This window comes from Nanorana parkeri, unplaced genomic scaffold, assembly GCF_000935625.1.
Source record: "Nanorana parkeri isolate BGI_ZX_2015 unplaced genomic scaffold, ASM93562v1 scaffold1021, whole genome shotgun sequence".
Classification (NCBI taxonomy): Eukaryota; Metazoa; Chordata; class Amphibia; order Anura; family Dicroglossidae; genus Nanorana; species Nanorana parkeri.
Genome location: NW_017307289.1, coordinates 249,123 through 274,144, shown reverse-complemented (window position 1 = coordinate 274,144; position 25,022 = coordinate 249,123). Strand labels below are relative to the sequence as shown.

At 40.4% G+C, this 25,022-nt stretch overlaps 1 protein-coding gene across 3 annotated transcripts in view; it reads right to left on the bottom strand.

Moving 5' to 3' along the window:
• Positions 1-25,022, bottom strand: part of SYT7 (synaptotagmin 7) — a 372,492-nt gene that overhangs the window by 199,709 nt on the left and 147,761 nt on the right. For all 3 annotated transcript variants that reach the window (XM_018567216.1, XM_018567213.1, XM_018567214.1), the window contains exon 2: positions 14,826-14,929. In XM_018567216.1, the coding sequence (XP_018422718.1) occupies positions 14,826-14,929 (104 nt within the window). The remainder of the gene's footprint in view (positions 1-14,825; positions 14,930-25,022) is intronic.

The window sequence follows — 25,022 nt, the reverse complement described above, 5'->3', positions numbered from 1 at the left end:
TCCAGTAAGTCAATTAGGAATAATTGGTTACAAAGCAAATGTTGATACGCTGTTGTCAGCATTTATGTTGAAATAAAGAGAGCAGTTTATTTTTAAAGAGATCAGTATTGAAGCTTTAAAGATGTCATATGCTAAGCTACAAAAGTTGTTTGCTTCCAGCTAAGATGTCTCTTCAAACAGCTGCAAATCCTTCCTTGACCAACCTTTCCAAGATGCACCTGACTTACTGTCTGAATTTTGTAAGGAAGAAAAGTTCAAAAGTGGTAGAACCCAAGCCCCATGGCAGAATTACCCACAACAATGTCATTTGAAAACAATTCTTTGGCACATATGGGGAAGGTGGGAGGCCCTACATACCTCCGTGGTCCTTCGTAGACATTGATACGATTGTATAGACTGAAAACATATATAATCTTTATATGCAAAGGAAAGTAAAAGGTATTGTGATTAGCCAGGGTTCATGTCATGTGCATCAGGCTCACAAGTCAAATGAAAGATGCTTTTAGTGCTCCTGCACTGCTTTAACTAGTTTCTCAGCTAGTTTGACTTCTTTAATCGTTGCTTTGAAATGCTTTATATTGGGTAAAGCAGTTCTTTATTGGGTATAGTGCCTGAAAAAGAAACCTAACATGCCCCCAAAAGCTTGCATGTTTAATAACTTAAGATAGGCAATCAAGGGTATCATTTAAAATCCAATTGCATAATAAACGGCATTAAGGGAATGCCTCAGTGTGCTGATTGTGCTTCCTACTTATCTGTAGCCTTTACAGAGCTAGGATATGCTGCAAATATGCAACAATCCTGACACCTTCCCAATCACATAAGAAGCACAGTGATGATCCCAATGGCAAAGGAATTTTTACAGGAGTAGTCCGCCAATTTCACCATATAGATAGTCGCAAGAGGAAGAAGAAAGAAGCAGAACTTACAGTGATGCACAGGTACTCAACAGTTAAATGGTGGCAGTTTACCTAAAACAGTTACAGGGCTACCTCTTTCAGGACAAAAAATACAACTAGTGTAAGGAACAAGCTATCATGAGGGTCTTCAAGCCTAGGGGGTCATTTGATTAGGATAAACATCCCAACCACTGCTGATACAACAATAGTTAAAATACAAAGCCAGATGTGCACATGCAGCTCGACTTTCTAGGATGTTATCCCTGGAATTCATGACACTCTTAAGAATTAGGTTGTGCATCTGCACAACAAATGCCAGTACTTGTGCTAGAATCATGTATCTGTGTAGCGGACAGCATCCTTTACAACCAGTGATGCTGACAGTGGTGGAGCCTGATCGGGATGCCAGGGGCCTAGTTCCCCTTCAGGTTCATTCTGCTACTGATTGACAGCAGGCAATGGGCGGATTCCAAAGCCAACAACAGGTGGATACTGGATACTGAATTCGCCCACAGACGTCTGTCAATTAAAAGAAAGGCAGACTGGATAGGGAACAATTCTCTCAGAGTTCCCCATCAGGCTCAGTTTTGCAGTCGACAGTGTCTTAGCAAACAGTGATTCATCCCTGGCCCCATTTAACTGCCAGTAGGGAGATTCTCAGACCGACAACTGAATGCAATCAAAGGGGTGGGGGATGCATATTTGGGTAAAGATGTTAGCCCGCATCCCTGGACCCTTTGTTTACATTCAGCTACTGGCTGGGCAATATCTTGAACACGACCTGAATGGAGCTGGGGATGCTTCATTGGTTGCTAGGAAGCCAGCGGCCTGGTTTCATTCATGACAGCTACCCAGCACATACATGCCTTAATTTGAGTACTGGTAAAGTTACCGAAACTGGTGACATGCCTTTTTTGAATTTGGCACAGGGTCTCACATAAATATCCAGCTACCCAGTATCACAATTAGAAGTGTATTATTTTAAACAAAAAATAAATGAATACAGATAAGAATGTTTTTATAATACACTGTTTCTTCTTAGCAGTAAATCAAAGAAGAAATCAAAATACTTAATTGAACTCCCCATCCTTTTAATATTTTTTTGTGTTCCAATACCAACAAACATAATTAGTTTAGGAATTCTAAAGGCAAACAAACTGTAAATCCACTTTATCTGACAAATGTAATATTGCAAGGCAGAGAAGTGAGATAATAAACTTTACAAAAATCATTCATTATCTATATTTATCCATTATGCCTGTACAGGCTATTGCAACTCTATTGTACGCAATGGTCTAAAGCTAATTACATTGATAGTGGAATATACACTTAGGCACAATGCTGTCATTGGGTATTGTGAACATTCTATTGTTGACAATATGACTACCCTTTGGGCACAACTTCAACATTTTGTATATTACTAACTGAACAAGACAGCTGAGGGTGGGCACATACAGGTTGATTAAACATGAATTAAATTAATTATAACATAAACAGCAGGCATTATGGCTGCATTTCCTATCTTGGCACATATTGGGTTCCCATCAGCTTTTTAAAAAGCATAAATAGACAGGGGACCTGAGGGCCAACATGCAACTTTGGGACAAACATTCTAGTCCATCCAGACCATTCTGCTGCAAATAAAGCAGAGCTGGGTAGGGGTTAGGAACTTAGGGGGGGTTAGGGCAGTACTAACTTAAGCGTACACCACACTCAACAAGTCACTGCATGCTGTTCCTTCTGTGGGTAATACTACAATCATTTAGAGTAGTACACTAATTGGTGTGCACCACCATTCTAACCATTCTGCACAGTAAAAGAAAAAAGTATCACCAGACATAAAAGAAAAAAATAGGTCCCAAAAATGCACAACTACATACCATATAAACATTCAAATAATATAAATAATACAAAATGAATGATCCAAATCTCCTACATTGAAAAGATATAAATGGGCAGATGCTATGACAAACTAATCCCCCCTCTCAAACTGTAAAGCGCAGAGATAACAGTAGACTACAATAACCAGACCTGGGACTGGAACCACCTGAAAAAATACTTAAAGAAGAATTCCGAGGCAGAATAAAAGTTAAGTTAGGCCTTGCAGTGGGGCTACCCCTGTATTGTAGGGTTATCTGCTCGTTTTACTCTAAGGGACCGCTCTCAGGCTTTATGTTGGATTTTCAAAATGGCAAATTAAATCATTTCAAGATTGGATTTAAGTGCATTCTAAAACTTTTGGTCATTAATAGCACAGAGATCTATACTCCAGACCATAAAGAGTGACAATCGAGGAGGAAAGGGGGACAGAGCAATTTGGTTTCAGAAGAGGGACAGTACGTACAAATCAGGGACAGTTGGGACATGTGGTAAATATACAACCCCACAAATCAATGTCCCAGCACTTATTCATGAGCCTAAATAAATTAGCCTAAATATGAATCACCATGTAAATTAATCATCTTCCCATCAAATTACTTCATATAAAGTTGACTGCCCTGAAACCACTCCACACAAAAAAATCATCTTTTACACTGCTGTTTGGATCTGTCACAATGAGTGACAGTACTGCAGAGCTGTGGGTGGATCATTCTTGTAGATGTCCCTACTACATCTTTACAAACTGACTCATTCACTTGGAGAGCTTTAACTCAAACTGCAAGTTTGAATGTCCTGTTTTGTGTCCCTGGGATCCGACTGGATTTTGCTCAGTAGAAACTCTTTCAGTTTATTGACACTCTCTAGTGTGTGCTTCTATCAGCAATAACGTCACAAAAGACTATTCCAGATAGGAAAACAGAGTGACTGGTTGCAGACATTTATTGGCCTGGAAGTTGCCTTTTACAGAAAGATGAAAGTCTGGCCACCATTTTGGAAGAGTTTGTGTCCACTTTTATTTACCAGAGACCAAATGAGCTGCCCAGATAGCAAGGATAACTTGCCACAAACTTGTGGCAGGGTTAAATTGTAATTCTTGTTAACTTGCTGCACACATTCCTGGCAGGTTGTAGACTTGCAGAACACTCGCAGCACAAGTTCTAGTTGACACTTTTTAAATTTGTAGCAAATTTGCTTGGCAAGTCTACAGCAAGAGTCCTGCAGGTCTTAGCAAGAGCTCTGCAAGCTTGCTGGTCTGGAGACTTGCAATGCAATGCCAAGCTTCACAATTTTGTTGCACAATTACAGCAAGTCTGCAATAGTTTAGCAAGTCATTTTCAAACTTGCAGCACAATTTCTTGCTATCTGGGCTGAGTCTCACACAAATAAAAAAGTGTCTTAGTTGGCAGTATGTTCAAGAGAGGAATGCAGAAGGTGTGTTGGCAGGCAGTATGTGCAAGAGAGGAGTGTGTAGGATATGCTAGTGGGCATTATGTGCAGGAGAGGAGTGTGTAGGATATGCTAGTGGGCAGTATGTGCAGAAGAGGAGTGCAGAAGTTGTGACAGTACATAGTATGTGTAGGAGTGGAGTGCAGAAGGTATAACAGCAGGCAGTAAGTTAAAGTAGTACTAAAGGCTAGGATTTTTTTTACCTTAATGTATTCTCTGCTATAAGGCAAAAAACACCCAGCACTTTCCTAACACCCCCGTCCCCCCCACACTTACCTGCAGTCACTCCGCTCCTCTGACGCAACCGAGTAGGTACTCGGGTTTCCCTGAACTTCCTGGTTGCGGGGGTGGCTACTGAGGGCAGAGGAGCCATAGGCTCCTTCCGCCATCAGTAAAGCTGTGACTGTAAGTGTGGGGACGTGGCTGGCCGCACACTGTGTGTTTTTCTATATACGCACAAAGCTAGGTGCGGGCACTGCTGGGGTCATGCATGTACGGGTGCCTCCACAGCAGTTGGCTAACTGATGGAGGCACCCGTATAAGGGGGGTGGGGCTTGCGGTCTGGATACCACTTGAGAATGAGAAAATAAAAAAAATTAAAAAAATAAAGAATAAAAGAAAATATAGTAAGTTTGGTCCCCACAAATAAGAAAATGAGAAAAAAAACACTGAAGGTTTAATGTCACTTTAAGGAGAGGAGTGCAAAGGATATGCTAGCTGTGCAGGAAAGGAGTGTTGAGGGTATGACGGCAGGCAGTATGTACAGGAAGAGAGTGTATAGGATATGCATCAGAGGATATGACAGAGAAGAGTGCGGAGGATATGAGAGGGGTAGTATGTGCAACAAAGGAGGGTATTATAGTGGGCACACATACCATGTGTAAGGGAGATTGTAGAGGGTATGGGGGTGGGCAGCAGGGGAGGGGGGTGGGTAATACATACTTCCCAACTTTTGAGATTAGAAAAAGGGACACCTTCTAGCACAATGTATTTAAGCAATGGATACAATCCTGACATGCCTCCACTTACACAAACATTAAGAATTTCTATGCCAAAAATGATTCATTAAATTCAGAATGGTTTTTTTGTCATTACTTTTCCTTTATACTGGCTTTTCAAAACAGCAAACAAGATAATTAAGAGATGAGATAAAAGGTTTTAGTGCAGAATAACACTTTTGATAGGTAAATAGAACCTTTCAGGAGATATTTGTACATCAGACCTAAAAGAGGGACAATTGAGGAGGAAAAAGAGACAGAGGGATTTAGATGCAAATGAGGGACAGCCCTTCCAAATGAGGGACACTTTGGAGGTATGGTATTGCAGTAGCTAGCATGTGCAGGAGTGTGGACAGTATGTGTAGGAAAGGAGTGCCAGAGAATATAATGGCAGGCAGTACGTGCAGGAAAGGAGTGCCAGAGAATATAATGGCAGGCAGTATGTGCAGGAAAGGAGTGCCAGAGTATATAATGGCAGGCAGTATGTGCAGGAGAGGAATGGGAAGAGTATAACAGTGAACTGTAGTGGCAAAAGACGAGTGGCAATTAACTGCTCACTGAAAATGAATGGGTACAATGCAACAAACATCAATATGTGCACAAGTGTGATGGGGCCCTATGCTGATCACATTCATATACATCTAAGCTATAGATTGCCTTTAAATAGTATTTTTCCCTCAACAAGCACACTTCCACATTTTATTTTATTCTTACGAAAAATAATTGGCAGTCAATGGCAAAAAGTTCAAGCACACGGTTGTAGTTAATTACAAACCTTGTCAATGCATTGCATGTGTGTCCTATTTTTAATGGAACCTACTCTTTGACCAGCACCATCATTACTTTCAGTTGGAGGGGTTCAAATATAGAATAATAGTTAATAAAAGTTGGAAATTCAAAGCAGCAACATTTATGTTCATGCCTAGTATTTAAAAGAACTCCAGAAAGCTTATAATGTCGACCTTTGGGGAGGTAAGTGTACTTTGTAAGCTATACCTGTTGTGTTATTCACAGGACACTTTTGGGGGGAGAGGGGAAGGAAACCTCTACTCTGCTTAAAGCTAACCTGGTGCTACACTCTTTTCATCCCAGCAACATTTTTTGAATTTAAGTATTTCCTCCCCTTAGAACACTATGGGCAAGACTGGACGTGTGTGGCAGCAGATGTACAGAAAGCAGTGCAGAGATTTCGTAGCAGTTTTCCCAAGGAAAGCCAAAGAGAGGTAACCTTTGGTAAGGTAAACTTATCTTACCAAATACTCCTGTTTTAAGATCCTAAAATGCTTGTTTAATTATGTGTGGCACGGAAAGAGCCCTTTTCACATTGAGCGGTACCCCACAGCCAGAACATTAGAATTACCAGGAAGGATGTGTCTCCTTGTCTATGCTCCTCTGTCTATAAGCAATAGTAATAGTAAATTGTTTTGTTGCTGAATGCCTTACTGTACTTACTGCACGGTATAATTTAATTTGTAGTGTGGTTATATCTGGGTCAGAGATCTGCTTTATTACGAGCGTCATGGAAAATATTTACAAGCTATTGCTGAAGCAAACATGTTACATTTACTGGATGTATGTACAGTATATGTCCTGCTGATTGTCCTGTATGTAACAGAATAGAGGATGTTAGGATAGATCATATTACCTCCCCTTGGCTTCCTGAGCTATTGATATTCAATATTCCTTTTAGAGTCCAGATATCTTACACTATGCTTCACTTTATTATATCATGGAATCCATATCAGCACTTCAGCACTTACTGCGACAAATCAGATGAAATACTTTGTAAGATGTTTTCCCTATGTTTATCAACTTAAATGCTTCTAAATGTTTTTCCAAGAACATACAACCTGTAGCTAAGTTTTGGATAATAATTTAATTGTTAAACATGGACAAAACCTGCATGTTGCAGCTGTGACTCCCTTTTCTATATTACCTCCAGACATGTTTTCAGGATTGTTGTGCTCTATTTATGTTATTTCTGCTACTGCCATGTATTGCATTGTTATCTACAGCAGGGCTCAAAATTTCAGGTCCTGAGCTACTAGCCAGGCCTTCGAAGTTACTCGCCACCAGTTGCCCTTCATAACACAAACAAACACACAGAGGGCACAACGCGCACACAGCACAACACACATACAGCCACAGCACAACGCACAGGACATTACACATACAGCACAACGCACAGAGCATTACACATACACATTTAATCTGAAATACATTTTTAGTATTCACACATGTATAATAATATGCATGTGAGAGGGGGCGTCATGTCGGTGAGGAGGAGAGAAGCCGCCCCGAGGAGTGCCTGACTCAATGGCTTCATTTCCACTTGCCCCCACGCAATTTTCACTCGCAATTTGCGAGGGGGCGAGTGGAAATTTTGAGCCCTGATCTACAGTATATTGTGGTGTCTGGTGGCATCTAGTTGCACTTCACCACTAGTACAACTTGTTTATTTCCCTCTTCCTGTTTAGTGCAATTAGTTTAGTCTCTAGATAGACCATCCTTTCTTTCTCTATACAGTATAGTGTTAGTCTTTATAGCAGACACTAGACTGGGAAGATCATTGTCTTTTTACAATGGACTGCAAAAAGCCTCTTCTGTACTGTGAAAAAGTAAAACTGAGTTGGACTAAACTTCTACTTTGGAGAGTTAAGCTTTCTGTGGATTGTGCTGATTCAGCAGTTGACCATACTGTTTGGACGGATCAAGATATCAAGGGGGTATGTCATATAGCGGCATTTGAAACAGAACAAGGAGAGTTGTACAATATTCACCCTTTATATAGTGATTCATTTGTCATATCTCTGTACTCTGGGAGAACAGCTATGATGCTGCTTTCAATTTCAGCTTACTAGATTTAGGGAGCTTCAAATATTCTACAGCTGCTGACATCCTACAAGAGATCTAAAGGAGACAGTCAAAAACTGTGAACATGCCACCACGGACAGCCAGAAACTGAGAAAAATATTGGTGAATTCCTAACAAATGCTGCAGAATTCCTATAGAAGATGCTCAGAACTACAGACATGCTACTGGAGATGGTGAGTGACTGTGTACATGCTACAGAAGACAGCCAGTAACTGTGAATATGCTAAAAGAAATAGAAACTGCAGATTTTGCACAGGAGACGGTCAGAGCTCACTACTTTCTCAGCCCCGTTTATAGATTCATGTTCTTCACAGGCCCCCTACCATGCCCACATGTAATGTGTCTCACAGAAATAACCAGAGTGAAAAATCAGAGAAAACATACATCAAAAAATATAAGGAAATGTAAGAAACCGAGACAGATATAATTATGCAAAGCAGCATAAAACAGTCAATACATGGTAGAACAATGCCAAGCAAAGCATTTATTGAACTGATAAAAGGGGAATAAATACTTTTCCATCACATGTTTGAGCTTTGGATGTAGCAGTTCCTGTAGTGCAGGTATGGTGATACAGGGGGCCCTTTGTCTGACCTCCTTACTAGTGCAGAATGGAGCGCAGAATAGATGGCATTTCCAGGTCACAAGACAGAGCCACGTGAAAGTCTCATAATGCTTCTACTTATACTGTGCAGTGACCAAGACTTCTGAAAGGGCACCCAAGCAGGGAATGCAGGCTACATTTATAGGTGTGGTATGGTGTTGCCGCAGGACACCAAAGGATTGCCACTTTGTAGGACATGCTGCAGTGTCATTCATTGTTAAGGGCATCACAATGTACCTGGCAGCACTACATGCCTGAAACTTCCCCAAAACAAATGGTAACAAAGTTTTTATTTTGGTGTGGCACATTTTGAAAAAAAAATAAAAGGTGCAGGGACTTCTCTGGTGTGACTGTTGTGCGTAGGGGATCCCAATGAAATGAATGGGCTGCCCTATACATGACACACAAAAATGCACATACACGCAGACATGGTGTTGGACACCGACAAGTGTGAACGCAGCCTTCAAACTTGTCACTGGTGCCTAGTTAGTAAACACCACTTTTGTTGAGATAAGCACAATAGTTTCCATGTCAGTTATATGCTTTAAAGCCCTTTTCACATGGGCTGATTAGGAGGAGATCCGTCCCGATTAGAGCAGTATGGATCGGATGTCACTGCTGTGTACATCCGTGTCTGTCAAGTTTTTTGACGTCTTGTGATGGAGGAAAGAACTACAACTGCCAGACCCCATGTCAGTCTATGGCGAATCAGATGTAAATGGAAATGTGTCCGTCTACATCAGGTTACCCTGATCTGGCACCTTCAAGTCCAGCGAAACGGAAGTCTGTTCAGTTTTTTTTTCTGGACCTGGCTGGAGTTGGGAGTAACTGGGAGTAAACTGACAGGCGGACCCAAATGGATTGCCCATGTAAAAAAAAGGTGCCTAACATTGCAAATTCTTATCTTTTTTTGCTTTGTGGATACTAACACCTGCACTCCAATAATTTCCTCCTTCTTTAATCCTAAGAGAGAGGGTCTCCCTGCTATGTTCAAGTGATCGGTCCTAGTGTTGTAATTAACATTAAAAAAATTCCCCTGGGAAAAGCAGTCCACTAATTATAAGCAGTAACTGACATTAACAGTGTCGTTCTTTACACAAACACTTTACAGAACTCCCCTTGCTGCCATGTTCACAAATATACAGTATGTGTATGTATATATATATATACTGTATTGTATATGTTTTTTTTTTTTTTTACAGTTTCAGTGGTGTTTTCTTTTACAGGGTCAATCCCTCCAAAATTGATTGGTGAATGCTGGATAAACTACCCAACAATTTTCTATACTACATATCCTCTGGGGGATTGGAGAATCTCTGAGTTTCTGGGTCGGCATAATGGCTGCAGCCATTGCAAGAGGAATGATTTACTAAAGACAAAAAGGCTGCTCACTTTGCAAGGGATAATGCAAATTGCAGGGGGCGTTTTCCCTTAGCTTAGTGGCTGTGGCAAAATTTCACTTTACAAAGAACACCCAATTATGTGCAATGAAAATAAACTAAATTAAAAGGAAACCCTGTATTTTTGCTTGCACATGATTGGATGATGAAAGCCAGCAGGCTTCACCTCATTCACTAAACTAAGGGTAAACTTTCCCCTCTAAGTGCAAATTCCCTTGCAAAGTGGACAGCCTTTAGCAAATCAACCCTATCGTTTTTTCATGTATCTTATATAATGGTGAATGTACCAGACATAGTGAGAGGATGAGAAGGTGGGCTGGAACAGAGCCAATAACTATGGTGGAGCCCACCCCACTGGTGTCCTAGAGACTCAACCCATCTGACCTTACTTAATTGAAATATCAGTTTCGGTTGGACTGTCCTTTTAACTTAAAATTATGGTTTCATCAAACTTTCCCGAACAATAAGATCTCTACATGTACATGCCTTGAAGAAACATACATATAAATGGTCTCACTGATGAACTGTTAGACTGATAGAAATCCTTCTGTGTGTAACCTACATATATCAATTTATCTACAAGTGCCTACTTATCTCTTGCATATTAAAGCAAGCCAATCACATCTAAAATTGCAGTGTTTCAAATGCCTCTACCAGGGAATAAAAGCAACTGGCTGCAAGCATTGCTTCTTGATTGCTTTCACGCTATGAATGCAAAAGGACCTTCCTGAAACCTGATGGAGGAGCATTAAGGACAGTGTCAAAAGAGACCCTGCATGCAATAAAGGCCCAGCATGCTCTTCTTCAGAATACCAGCCCCGAAAATTAATTTCTACAAAATGAGGCAAAGCTGTCATTACCAACTTGTTAATTTATGGGTTTAACCATGTGTATGTTTTATTGAATTCATTTCAACCAAGAGACTTTTTTTCAGGCAATTTACATAACACGAGCTTCCAAGGCATTTTTCAATAAAGAATTCACAGCACGATCTTCATTTTATATATCCGTGGTGGGAATTTAGTGCACCAGTAGGAAAGCTGTTTTCCCGCCAGCTCTGTGTATCGTAGTCTGCAGACTAGTCTGCCTCGCAGCTTTTACTTGGTTATACAACCTAGAAACTAAACAGCTGCATGTTATGTGGTCATCTTTTATGTGTTTTTGTAAAAAAATATGCTTGTCAACAGAGTGTATCAAAATGGACACACTGAACAGGTGTTTAAAAAGTGAAATATTTAGGGGATAACATATAAACACGGTATATACTGTATATATATATAGATAGATATATAGATATATATCTATATATATAAAATAAAGAAGGGCATTGCTGAACATACCAATCAGGTTAAAGGGAACCTATTATTTCTAACAACTTACACAAGGTGCATTACCATAAGCATTACCAAATCACATTCAGATGTATGGGCACCACTGTATTCCTTGGCAAATCCTAAGCACAGATTAAAGTGGACCTTCACTCAAAAATTACAGTTAACATCCCTGCAATCACCTCCCCTCATTTCTGCAATCCTTAATGCTGTCATACACGTTTTATTAATACTCCAACCCGCCCTCTGCCTCCATTTTTTGCTAAAGTGAGAATGACCTGTAACCCTCTCCTGAAGCCTCTGGGGATATGCACATCACATTTACCATGAGGCTTAAGTTTTCCATACAGTGGCTGGAGGAGGGTGGACCTGCACCTGGAAGAGGGCTGACCTACGCCAGGAGGAGGGTGGATCTGGTGGCACATGATGAGGGGCCACCTGCAAGTACCAGGAAAAGACATACGGCTCCCAATTACATTACAAAGGAAGATGGCAATGGGGGGCTCGAGTGGAGCAGCAAAGTGGCAGATCACAACAGGCACAGCAACCTAAACTAAGAGGAACAGAAGCTAAATGGGACCTCATGACTAATCAGCTGTGGGTCAGGGCATTCCCTGCAGGTCATTTACCTAATATAGCCATGTAACCATATAAGGTCAATGATGTCCTGCATCCCACTCCTTTGCTTACTTGCAGCTGTGGGTGGGAAATTCCTCAGCAACAGCTGACTGGATGGCAATGGAAGTAATTTTCTTCCGGGTCCAGAGAAGTTTCTTCCATGTTCTTCCATACTTCTATGTCATCATTGTGTGCTTAGCCATGTCCCCTTCAACCTACACCTCAAAGCTGTGCTGTGTCTGTGTCACAGCCAATTATACATTAAGAAAAACATGTATGGACTCTGGTTCCTCTCCAACCTACACAAGGCTATTATGTGCCATTATCGTTACTTGCCAATAGGAAAGGTTTTTTAGCTCCCAGCCTAGACAGGCAAGATCCCACTTTGGTTTCTGGTCACCAGTCTTTACTGCAGAGAACATATTTATGTAATTATTACTGGTATTTATATAGCACCAACAATGTATTCAGCGCTTTACAGTGCACATCCACATTAGTCCATGCCCTCAAGGAGCTTCCAATCTAAGGTCCCTATCTCACATGCATACATACGAGGGCCAATTTAGACTGGAGCCAATAACCTTCCAGCATGTCTTTGGAGTGTGGGAGGAAACCAGAGTTCCCCGGAGGAAACCCACGCAAGCACAAGGAGAACATGCCAACTCCCTGCAGATAGTGACCTGGCCGGAATTAAAATCTGGCCAGGTCACTATCTGCAAAGAGTTTGCATGTTCTCCCTGTGCTTGCGTGGGTTTCCTCCAGAAGCGCTAACCACTAAGCCACTGTGCTGCCACACATACATTGATAGCACTGTTGACTTGAAGCTGATCTTTTTCACATGTACAGTATATTTAACATACTTAGAGGGCTATAGTTCCTCTTTGAAGGTAATCCAAGATTCCATTTTCAAGAAATGTAGAAACTTCTAACTCCCATTCCTCGCATTACACATTTATAATGATAAGATAAATGATAAAAAAAATCAGTAACACTGAGGGAATTTTAAAAGTGTAAACGTACTTTGAAAGCCTTAGGATATGAAAGAGTTATTAATAATTTCAGTTTCTCCAGGATGATAATTGCTCCAATATCTAGGCTGAGTCTCTAAACACAAATAAATGAATGCTAAGCATAATTACATATTTTTATTACAATTTTCTACACGGTTATATGGGTTCTTATTGCAAATGTAAACATTTCCATGGAAATGAGTAAACATGCAACCAATAGGCCCCTCTCACCCGCTTGAAGACATGCTGGGGCTTGTAACCTTAAATTTATATAACCATGAATTTATTCTATAGAGTATATAAATATGCATGGGGTCCAATTGTTCAATGAAGGTGTGCACCAGAATTCTTTAACCCCCTATAGAAGAAGTGTACTTAGGCAAAATTTGTAGATTTGTAGATCCTTATTTATCAAATATAATATGAATCAAACTGATTTGTTGCTCTAGAATGCAATCCAGAATCTGAAGGAACAGAGAGAGCCTGTTATTGTGCAAATCTGCACTAACCCTGCAGGTGGAAGTGTCTGGTTTGGCTGGTGTTTCACTAGCTATAGAAATCAGCATATTTGCAAAATAAAACTTTTCTGTAAGATCTGCTATAGAGTTGCATTTTTGACTAGCTGTGTAAGGACTGGCGTGTTTCTTTTTACAAGCCCATGACTTGTGAGTGGCGTTAGCTTATATGTTTGCTTCCCTTCCCTGCCCTAGATCGAAGGACTTGTGATCTCGCATTTACCAGCACACAGGTAAACTTTCAACAATCACAATTTTTCATTTTTCTTTCTTTGCTTACCCCTGTTCTAGTAAAAGCCCTAGATCAGTATGACTTCTTAAAAGATCACTTTCATCATCATTTTAAAAAGAAAGGAGTTTGAACCTCATTTTGGGATAATGGGTGGTACCAAGCAAAGGGGAATGTGTAGGCTCCACATAATACACTTAACCCCAATTCTAGTCTATGTTTTATTGATCATCCACCACCTCCTGTTTTAGAAAAAAACTGCCAAGCAGTACTTACCCCCTCCACGCTCCGGGGCTGGGCCACAGGGAACGCAGGGGGAAGCACTGGAGTGTGGAGAGGTAGATTACTGCTTAGCAAAAATGTTTCTCCTCTCTGATCCAGTGCTGTTCCTTTAATGGGCTGCATAATGTCCATTCAACCCACTTCCCAGTGTGCCTAGGGTGTCAAAGACAGGCCACATGTAGCTGAATTTTCAAGTTTCCTTCACTCACATGAGATTACTGGGGCATGGGCACCGTTGGATGGGTGGTTCGTTAATACTGTTAGGCTTGGGTTCGGATAACCTGGAATTAGGCTTTAAACAAGAAATGTTTTGGATTTGTAATGGAATAGACATTGGTAATGGAAGTAATGGATTTTAGGAAGGCATGCTGCATTGTAAGAGAGTTAGGGTATGTATTTCAGATGTCTCAGTAGCTTTCATGTGTTCTATGTGGAGAATGTGTTGAATAATTCTTGCAGAGAATTGTTTAATAACTGAAGCACACAATGCTGAGAAAAAAAGTTGATTTAGGTTTATTATTTGAAGTAGTATTTTTCTAACACTCTGAATGATGTATTGTGCCACCAGTGTACAGTAATAATCCTAAATGCGTAATTCTCAGGGAATTCACATTATATGCTTTTCTTGGCAATTAGTTTCTGTAGCTTTTTTAATTATACATCAGTACTGATCAGGGTATTGCATTGGTGACAAGGCATGAGGATCAGGAAGAAGGCAAATGGATTCTGTATACTTACTAGTTTACGCTGGCACCACTGGCAGAGTCCGCACATGACAATAGTGATACTCAAGCTGAGGGCGAGGACACCGGAGACTATAATTACCTCACTGGTTGGAGATCCTGAAAGAAAAAGAGATCATATATGAACAGAGAAGGAACACTGATGGCTAATTACATAAGTGTAAAGAACAATAATATATGTGAAAAATATAAACACATAATGATAAAGTGTTTTGGCTCCAGCAGATCGATATTCAGTCATATATCAAGATCAGTATGATAGCTGTCACAGTGCACAAGGTAATTGCGTAACCCTTAACCATTGTGGGATTGGGCCTCAAGGTGTTTAGATCAACATACTGTATCAGTATATAGTCAAACTTGTATGTGCAACTTATGCAAAACAGTCGGAACATTGGAAGGTGACTTGTAATTTGTTGCAAGGCAGTTGGAGCTCAACTGGTATGGATTACAGCACGTCACTAGACCTCATATTCCTCCTGACGCCCTCGGAGCCGGTCCCGGGATCCAAGATGGGGTAACGGGTGTGTGAATTTAGCGGTTCTTTTCTGCCCGTGCGTGCCCGCTAGGGGGCGCGCGCGAGCAGAAAAAAATTGCCGTCTGGAGACGGCAACCCGCAGATGCTGCAGTGCCGTCCGTCCGTTTTTTTACTACGGGCGGACGGCAAGAGGTTAATAATGTACCGCAGAGAGCAAAAATATGCATCAATTCAAATATTAATTTTCATCTTTCATCAGTTTATGGAAATAGCATATATGTAAGGCAATTGCTGGTTGCTTCTGATGGTTAGCTACACATATCTATTGCTGCTTTACATTGTTCTACATTACTCCTAGTACTCCTAAATAAAAACTAGATAATAGATAAAACTGGCATGTTTACCTTTGATGTGATAACCTGCGTGTGGCTGAATTGTATGCAGTTTATTGCTGATTCAACTTAGATGACCTACATTGGAAGTACAAGCTGAAACAGTAATATCACAATGTCTTTCCAGTAAAAAGAAAAAAAATGTGTGTCTTTTTTCACTTTCTTATCCAGCCTTTTTACTGTAGAGGGATTTTAAGGCCCGGTTAAAGTAACGGTAGACTATAAGGCAGTATAAGCCATTATGACCATGAATAGGTTAAAAGCTTGTGCGTGAAGCCTAGAACTCCCTATGCTTTATGAATATTTATTAGGCTACAGAAGAGGGCAGACATATGGCCAAGTAACATAGTAGCCAGCTGGAAGCCTGTTAGAAAGCAAGAGGCGTGTGACACTACAGCCCCCAACTGAGCATCTTCCCCTTTATAGCATTCTATAATCCTTCACATCCCTCTCTATCTCTCCTCTCAGCCAGCTATATCCATCCCTCCCCTTACATTGCTTTCTCTCCCTCCTCGCACTGCCTTTCCCCGATCCTTCCCTCACACTGCCCCTATCTAGCCCTCCCCTCACACTGCTATTTGCTCCATCCATTCCACATTGTGCTTTACAACCCTACTTTCACACTGCTCTCTCTCCATTATTCATTTCACACTGCCTTTATCTAACCCAGCTGTCACACTGCTTTCTCCATTCTTTTTATCCATCACTATTTTTACACTGAGCTAACTCCATTTCTCCTCTCACAGTGCTCTCTTCATCCATTCCTTCTCTCTCTCCATCTCTCCTCTTACTCTGTTCTCTTCCATTCTACCTCTCACATTGCTCTCTATTCCCAATACTCCTCTCACAGTGCTCTCTTCATCCCTTCCTTCACACTTCCCTTTTTTCATACTTCCTCTTACTCTGCTTTCTTCCATCCTGCCTGTTGCAATGTTCTATCTCCATTCCTCCTCTTAAGTTTCTCTCCATCCCTTCTCTCAAACTTCTCTCTCTATCTCTCCATCCCTCCTCGCACACAGCTTTCTCTATCCCCATTCTCTTACAATGCTCTATCTCTATCTTTCCTGTCTGGTACATCTCCATCCCTCCTCTCGTACTTCTCTATTTATTGCTCATCTCACACTGCTACCTCTTTGTAACTTCTCCTTGACAATGTTTTGTCTCCATCTTTCCTCTCTGCGCGCTCTCTCTCCATAACTCATCTCCCACTGCTCCCTCTCCAATCTCTCCTCTCATACTGTTGCCTCTCCATCTCTCCTCTCACAGTGCTTTATCTTCATCCTTCCTATGACACTGCTACCTCTCCTTCTCTTCTCTCATACTGTTCCCTCTCCCTCCCTAGTCCTACCACACTGCTCCCTCTCCATCCGTCTTCTCACAGTGCTCTATCTTCATCTCTCCTCTCATACTGCTCCCTCTCCAACCCTCCTATCACACTGCTCCCTCTCCATCCCTCCTCTCACATTTATCCCTCTCCATCCCTTATATCACTCTGCTCCCTCTCCTTCTCCCCTCCCTTACTGCTCACTCTCCTTCTTTCCTTTTATACCACCCTTACTCTCTCTCTCTCTCTCTCTCTCTCTCTCTCTCTCTCTCTCTCTCTCTCTCTTTTTTTTTTTACCCCCCTCCCTCTCTCTCTCTCTCTCTCTCTCTCTCTCTCTCTCTCTCTCTCTCTCTCTCTCTCTCTCTTTCTTTCTCTCTCCATCCCTCATCTCACACCGCTCTCTCCATATCTCATCCTTTACAGTGTACTATAGTATCTCCATGCCTTTTCTCACAGCTCTCGCTCTCTTTCCATCCTCTATCTCTGTCTTTCCTCTCTGGACTTTCTCCAGCCATCCTTTCTTTCTTTCTTTCATTATGTGTTTAGATGAAGCACTGAGATCTTAAATAATGCTGAATTCAGTTTTACTTGCTTACTTGACAGCAAATGTTTATACAGCATTGTAAAGGAAAATATATATATAGGAAAATGTCCTGTGTATCATAGATAAGAATGCATATAGAGAGACTAACATAGCACTACAGGGCCATCTACAGCTCAAAAGACATAACAGTATATCAGTACATTAGAGTGTTATCAGTACATATCAGCATATGCTGCTGTATTTCCAACACCCCTTCTCAACAGCATATGCGTTGCTATATGACATTTAGCTTCTCTCGAAGGAAACTGTAACAATCCTTTGGCAATGGCTTAGTGAGTGCATCCGCAGTCATTACTTCTGTACAATCAGTACATATCAGCATATCCTGCTGTATTTCCAACGTCTTTCTATCTCTCTATCACCATCCCTCCTTTCACACACCAATCTCCATTCCTCCAATCACATTGCTCTCTATCCATACCTCTTCCTTCACAATGCTCTATCACCGCCTTTCCTCTCTGGTATTTCTCCATACTGTCTTCAACATATTTCATGCATTGTCTTTAATACTGCAATTGCAATCAGCATCCTTTTTTGAACAAACCCTTAAAATTGAGTTAAAGAATAATCAACCGAGTAAGCGAAATGTTTTCGATTAAAATCTATTGACAAAGCTCTGTCCACAAACTTGTTCTGAGATAAGAAGAGCAGTGAAGAGCAATCATTGCTCGGCACTACTGAGCATACACCATATTCTCACAAAGATGTCTGCTTTATATCAATAACTGTTCTTCCTGTAGGCTGTGTGTATCTATTACATCACTGTGCTCAATTTCCGTGCTGTGGTCACAATACTTTCTTCAGCAATAGTGACATTACTGCTTTCATTGTTTGATCATATTACTGTTGTATTTTACAGTCATACACATAGCTAGTACATCACTGTTCTCTTATAACTCTTTCCACCTCCCCAGCTCCACTAGATTACTTTCTACTCATTTACATAAAACTTTCTGTCCCTGCTTGCACATTTATCTGCTCCCTTATTGCACGTTATCCCTACTTTCCCATTGACCTCTTCCCCTCTCACACAACCTTCTCTATTTCCCTATTTTTGGGTTGCTCTCAGCATCTCTAACCAACGTTTTAATGTTCCATTTATAATGCTCTGTGCTTCTTCTCATGTGGCACCTTCTACAACACTGTCCACATCTAAAGTCATGTGTAGATAGACATTCTTTTCTTGCCTTTTAATTGCACATCAAATGCTCATTTACTTTCACGCTGCAGTGTGGAAGCCAGTTATGAAGTCTGTTTTTAAGTGCATATTGCAATCAGGGGCATTTCTTGGTTCCTAAAAGACCTAGGGCACCTTTGAGCAGCTAGACAAACATTGTAAAGGGTTGTAGTATGCCATGATAAAAAGTGGATAAAGTTGTTTCTCATTGTATATGCCTGAACATAAAAATCAAATGAATGATATTGCTTAAAAAATAAAGAAATAATAGATTCATTAAAATGTTCATAGACAAAACGATGTTCCAAAAGCGTAGTGTGCATGTTATATATATCATTGTTAATCAATGGTCTTTTTTCTTTTAAAGAATAAAAGTTTATTGCATTTTACAAAAGAATGAGAACAGTGAAGGTAAAGTATGTAGATTGCGATAGGTCTGTTATTGTTTAGTGTAAAAGAAACATGCATTGTAAGGTTCAGATAAATGTGGAGACCAAGTACTTAATTAAAATGCCACTTTCTATAATTCTCTACCCGATATTATTCTAAAGAATTGCGAGGGGGAAAATGCAGATACCAGTCATTATTGTAGAGAATTTTGATGAGCAAATGCAGTTACTAGTGGCAGCAAAAATGGATGACCAAAATTAAAGGATCATACTTCTGGGGATGGGAAAAGACTCCTGCGACACTCAGAAGAAGAGATGGGGCACAGGTACCAGTGTCTAGTAATGCCCCTGGCTTAAATGAATGTGTTTTAGCAGTGCTGCATTTAAATGTATAAGGAAGCCTCTGACAACAATGCCTGTCTACGCAAGGTCTTACACTGTTCCATTCACCTCTACAATGTGATTGTATCCCTTAGATCCCCCTTAGATCTACCAATGACCATGTAGTGCAGGAAACTACCTGACGTGACCTAAGGTATCTCTAGGCAGAACCGTTTTTTATCTAGTTTTGGTGATGGTAAAAATATGTGCCCTGGGTACCAGAGTTTAGCAATGCTCCTGGTCTAAATGAATGTGTTTTAGCAGTGCTACGTTTAAATGCATAACGAAGCCTTTGACAACAACACCTGTCTACACAAGGCCTTACAGTGTTCCCTTTACCTCTACAATGTGATTGTGTCCCTTTGATTCATTGGCTCTCCTTTAGATCTACCAATGACCATGTATTGCAGGAAACTACCTGATTAGACCTAAAGTATCTATAGCCTACTAGATTGTAAGCTCTCACGAGCAGGGCCCTCCTATCCCTATTGTACTGAAATTGTATTGTAACTGTACCTTCTCCTCCATTTTGTAAAACGCTGCACAAACTGCTGGCGCTATAAAAATCCTGTATAATAATAATAATAATTATTATTATTATTACTACATAGTCCTTGTCAACATGCATGAAATAACCATAAACTATTAAGAGAGAAAAGTATAGAGCTCAGAAGGGAAGAGAGAAAAAGAAAAAGAAGACGCATAGAGGTGGAAAACAAAATTCAGCAATACAGCTATAGAAAGAGGAGAAGAGAAGCTGGAGGGGGGGAGAGAGATTCCGTGCTCCTCAGAAGTCCAGGAGTCTCCCAGTTGAATCATAAGTGGAAGGAATAGAAGGAACAAGATAGTGGTAAATTACATCAGAGGGTCTTTTCTTTGCCAGGAAGACCAGGTTTTCTCAAATGTAGACATAGAGTTACGTAAGTGTGCTGTTAAATATTCCATGTTGAAGATATCAGGAATGCGTCTATAGAGATCTAGGTAAGAGGTTGGCCAAAACCTTTTTTATCTAGTTATGGATAGGCTCCCTGCCAGGTTTCTTACAGCTGGACAGTGACAGATACCTGGACAGAGAGTGATGTGAAATTCAAAATGTTATTAGGAATAGAGGAGAAGTCTTCTTATGGGGACACCTGTTCTGGTGACAACTGTCTAAGAGGTGGAATTCCCCTAATTTTAGAGAGATTTACTCTTACTTCCCGTTATGCATTCAAGACAGGAAGTGAAGGAATATATCTCTAACTGGATCCATACAGCCAACATAATTTGACAGGGGTTTCAACTGTTTTCCATTCTATTCAAAGCTAGAAATATTGTTTTGCTTTAGATTTACCACTGCATAGAGGTAAATCTAAAGATGATGATGAAGAGGTTCTACAATCAGATGGTAATATGAGGCCACTTTTAAACTAATCTTCATCTTAATTTGTTCTCTGCATAGCCGACCACAGTGACCTGCTCTCTCACCCTGGTCTTTTCCCTGTTTGGCGTGCCTGAATATTAATGAAATAGGATCATAATGAATAGAGCTGTAAGGTGGATAGAAGTACACCTTGCGCCACAAAGACACTGAACAGCTATGCAAAGTTAATATCTTTTTATGCGCTCATCTCTTCCTCTCACGTTCCTCTCTCCCTCCTCAATCCGTTTTCCCATATAATCTTTCCATTGCAACTCTTCCCTCTCTCCATCATATATTATCTTCTGTCACGCACTGATGTCTCCCTTTATCTTCTTCATGCATTACAATTCTATTCCTCTAACATGTTTATGATACTTCTCCTCCCACTCCTCATTCTCTGCCTGCCCCCACTTTATTTTCCCCGCTACCTTAGTCTTCAGCGCCTAGTAATCAATTGTTGCCTTTTATACTATAGCATATTTAATGCCTCAGAGTACATAACATCTTTACAGAGCAGAATTACGCCAATGTTAAAATAAAAAGAAACTGCCATCAAATAACACAATCTAGCACATAAAGTATAATAGCTAAACAGTGCAATTAGGTTTTTGAAAAACATTATGCTGCAGTCAGAAACCATTTGTTATTTTGAAATCACTCTCTAGCACTAATTTTGCACTTATAGATCATCCAAAGCAGCTGAGAATTAAGATGCCCCTAGATTGTTGCCTAATTTAACTGAATTCTTACTGCGACTAGTTTTGGTTAGAACAAGTGGCCACTCAGAGACACCTTCAATGACAACTCCGAAAGGCTGCATGGCAATTTGGGGAAACACATGAGAAATTACTTTATGCAATCAAGTGTTGATTCGCCACTCTGTATTGCCTGCATTATAATGGTTATTTACAGAACTAACTGAACTCGGATTAGCTGAGTTAATTTAATAAGGCAATAGGAAATATTGCAGCTCAGTACACAGGGCACACATATGCAATGTATATGCATTTGGGTAATTGCATACCCTACTGTTTTGACACTAAACTCAAGAGGTAAACCTTAAAAATGCATTCATGCACCTTAAATATTACAAAAAAAGTTAACTATTTGTGTTTCACTCAGCTGTAGATCCTCCAATCATCTCTGAATTTGTGCTAACACTGTCCTTCCTTCTGGAGGGTACTACTTTTGTTCTCCAGGGTCCCTTTGTGTGTTGTAAAGTAGACACCGCTCCAGGCTCGCTCCCATGATGGACGACCGTCACAATACAAACGCGTAAACTAAACATGAGATTGTAGTCCATCACAGGAGTGAGCTTGGAGTGGTGGCTACTTTACAACACACATGGGGACCATGGGGTACACAAGTAGCCACCCTCCAGAAGGAAGGACAGTGTTAGCACAAATTCAGAGATGATTTGAGGATCTACAACCGAGTGATACACAAATAAGATACATTCTTGTTAATAGTTAGGGTACATAAATGCATTTTTAAGATTTACCTCCTGAGTTTAGTGTCACTTTACTCAAACCAAAGTTAGTCATTTGGCAATTTTGTGGCCGGTCATGGAGCTCTTGGTTAGCTTTCAACTGATAAATGGTTACTTGGAACAACCAGCATCAATCTTCCCCCACTATTTCAAATATTTGATTGTCTCAAGAAACCAAACAATCAAAATTCAGTGAATATTGATAAAAAAATACAAGTTAAAAGACAGTTTCAGTTGATTTCCACAACAATTTCTATTAGAAAACAATTAAAATCCTTGAAGGAAGATTGCCATAGGTTGTTTTATCCTATGCATTTTGTTCACAATCAAAAGCTGATAAAAAGCTTCCAAAATTTCTAAAAAATTGCAAGTGTATGGGCAGCAAGATGAAAATGAGAATTCCCTTCAGCAGTGGCAATCATAGCACAACACAAATGAAACGCCGCTACACATAAAATGGCAAGGTACTGTATTAATACTCAAATGACTTTGTTGCATTGGCTGTGCCTCTGCACACTAAATGAAATTCATTTAATCAAAATACAAGGCACAGCAGAAACCACTGGAACAGGAGGAGTGTGAGCCCTTCCCTAAACACTACTTCATGGCAGCCATAAGAAAGACAAAAATTCGCTGCAGGATGCAATGAATGGCTCATTTTTAGACATGGCACTTCAATTTATGCTAACAATCAAGACTCTATTATCACTGTACGTGATCAGACCTTTACTTTCTCTACTTTGTAGAGATCAGGAGCTACATACTGTACAATCAAACCCACAATAATGCTACCTACCGTTAAAATGAAATATTCTTTAAAAAAAAACAGCATGTTTATCTGCTGCATAGCTCCACACGGTGTGTGTTGTGCACACCTTAGAATATATCTATGGCACTCCTGGTGGTTGTTCTTGCACATAAATAAGGCATTAAATGGTTATGAACTAAAAGTTATTTTATTTTAAATCAGAGAGAAAGAAACATATTGGATCATGTTTTCTAGCTGTCTGAATGTGCTGGTTCAATTGTTTCATAAAGGTGAAAGCTGGTACTGTTTGTGTTGTCTTTTAGGTATTGCATGCATTTGCTCCATTTAACACACTGCTTCTCTTCCCATCTAATAGCATAGCTAAATTAAAAAATTGGCTTCATAAATTAATTTAAAGTATTAGGAGATGATGTTGCAGGTGAAGGCATGGAGTTCAAGAAATACTCAGTGTTCCACAGGAAGCCCTGAATCAAAGTACTCTCCCTCCCCTTGACTCTCCACATTGAGGCACACAAGTTTTCCCCAACTGTCAACACTTGGCATGCAAACAGAAGGTTGAAATAAAGTACAAAGTAGATAGGCAGAAGCTTAATATGTAGAACAATGGTTAGGGAAGGTGGCTTACAGGCAGAGTTTTAGCATAACTATCTAAGCATCAATATGCTGTGTTCTAAATAAAGTCTACTGGCATATGCTTAATGTGACACTAAACTCGGGAGTTAAATCTTAAAAATGCATTAAAGTACCTTAATTATTAACAATACTGTACTTTATTTGTGCATCATTTGGCTGTAGATCCTCAAATCATCTCTGAATTGGTGCTGTCACTGTCCTCCCTTCTGCAGGGTGGCTACTTTTGCTTCCCATGGTCCCCATTTGTGTTGTAAAGTAGTCACTGCTCCCAGCTCACTCCCGTGATAGACTATAATTTCAATACAAATTAGTAAACTAAATCTCTATTGAGATTGTAGTCCATCACGGGAGTGAGCTTGGAGTGGTGGCTACTTTACAACACACACACAGCGACCATGAGGAACAAAAAAGCCACCCTTCAGCATGGACCGTGTCAGCGTGAATTTATAGATGATTTGAGTGATGGACAAATAAGATACATTTCTGTTAATAGTTAAGGTACTTGAATGTATTTTTAAGATTTAACTCCTGAGTTTAGTGTCACTTTCACATCGTGAAACAAACCCCTGTGAGCAAAAAAGTGAACAGTGAAATCACCACACACAAAAAAGTACTTGGTCCTCTTCCACAATATCTTTCAAGGCCCCTGGCAGGGGCAAGGCTATGTAGTCCACCTAGCTGTTAAGCCAGGCTGACCCTGATCCTTAGGGACCAGCAAAGGCCAGTCCACTAAGTACTAGGTAGGGGAAAAGAGGCCCCTGAGTGGGGGAAGAAAAAAGGTCCATTAAGGCCACAGATACTCCACCTGACATCAGGGCAGGCCCCTGAAAGACCTGCAGTTTCTGTCATCTGTGGAGTGAAAAGTACTCATGCAAAAATAAGTGTTATAAATAAATGAGTGCCATGTGTAGGACAAGCAGGCCTTGCAGCCGGTATAAAAATGCTCCCAGACTAGCCAGAAGGCCTTCCTAAGAATCAGCCCTGGAGGAAAGGAAACCCCTGGAGGAAAATCAGCCCTGGTGGAAAGGAAAGGAAACCCCTCTACCACCCATTTATTTTGTTAGCATGTTGCTTATCAGTAGCATGTTGCTAATGAAATTTTTTTTAAAAACTTTCTGATTTCATTACATACCTTATTTAAGATCCAACTATGT